Here is a 556-nt window from a genome sequence, read left to right on the forward strand (position 1 = left end):
AAAGAGGAGCCGCCGTCGCCGTGGCCGCCGCCTCCTTCCTCTGCCATCCGCTCCTCCGCCGCCGCCGCCATCTTGGGGGTTTGATTCCTTCCCCCACTGCAAGGGGAACAGGGACACTTCCGGTGCGTCACTTCCTCCTCCTGCAGCCGCCGGGGAGGGGACACCTGGAGGCGCGGGGCGGGGCCTCTGGGAAAACTGTGCTAGTCTAGTGGAAGTGAAGGGAGATCATGTAAACCCCAAAAAGGTGGTGGTTGTAGCCTTTTTACCTGAGATTGGTAACAGCTTGAGAGCAAAGGAGTATTGTTGATTAAAATGAACTTCACTGGTGCAGTTTTCTTAGAGAGCTTCCTGAGAAAGGATGATAGAAATAATGTTGCCTAATAAGTGTAGATGGGAATTATGTAGTTATAATATCATTTTTCAAGAATCATGGTAACAATTGATTTAGGCAAATAAAAATGAATGAAATACCGATAAAAACCACGACAACATGGATGAACCTTGAAAACAAGTTAAAGAAGTCAGACACGAAAAACCATGTATTGTTTGATCCATT

At 47.3% G+C, this 556-nt stretch overlaps 1 protein-coding gene across 1 annotated transcript in view; it reads right to left on the minus strand.

The window, feature by feature from the left end:
• The window catches only part of FBXO28 (F-box protein 28), a 44007-nt gene extending 43900 nt beyond the window's left edge, over positions 1-107 (minus strand). Inside the window, exon 1 of the mRNA XM_021715631.1 lies at positions 3-107. Within this exon, the coding sequence (XP_021571306.1) occupies positions 3-71 (69 nt within the window). The 5' untranslated portion in view covers positions 72-107. The remainder of the gene's footprint in view (positions 1-2) is intronic.
• Positions 108-556: the final 449 nt, after the last annotated feature.

This window comes from Carlito syrichta, unplaced genomic scaffold (genome assembly GCF_000164805.1).
Source record: "Carlito syrichta isolate Samal-C Ts95f unplaced genomic scaffold, Tarsius_syrichta-2.0.1 Scaffold307227, whole genome shotgun sequence".
NCBI lineage: Eukaryota > Metazoa > Chordata > Mammalia > Primates > Tarsiidae > Carlito > Carlito syrichta.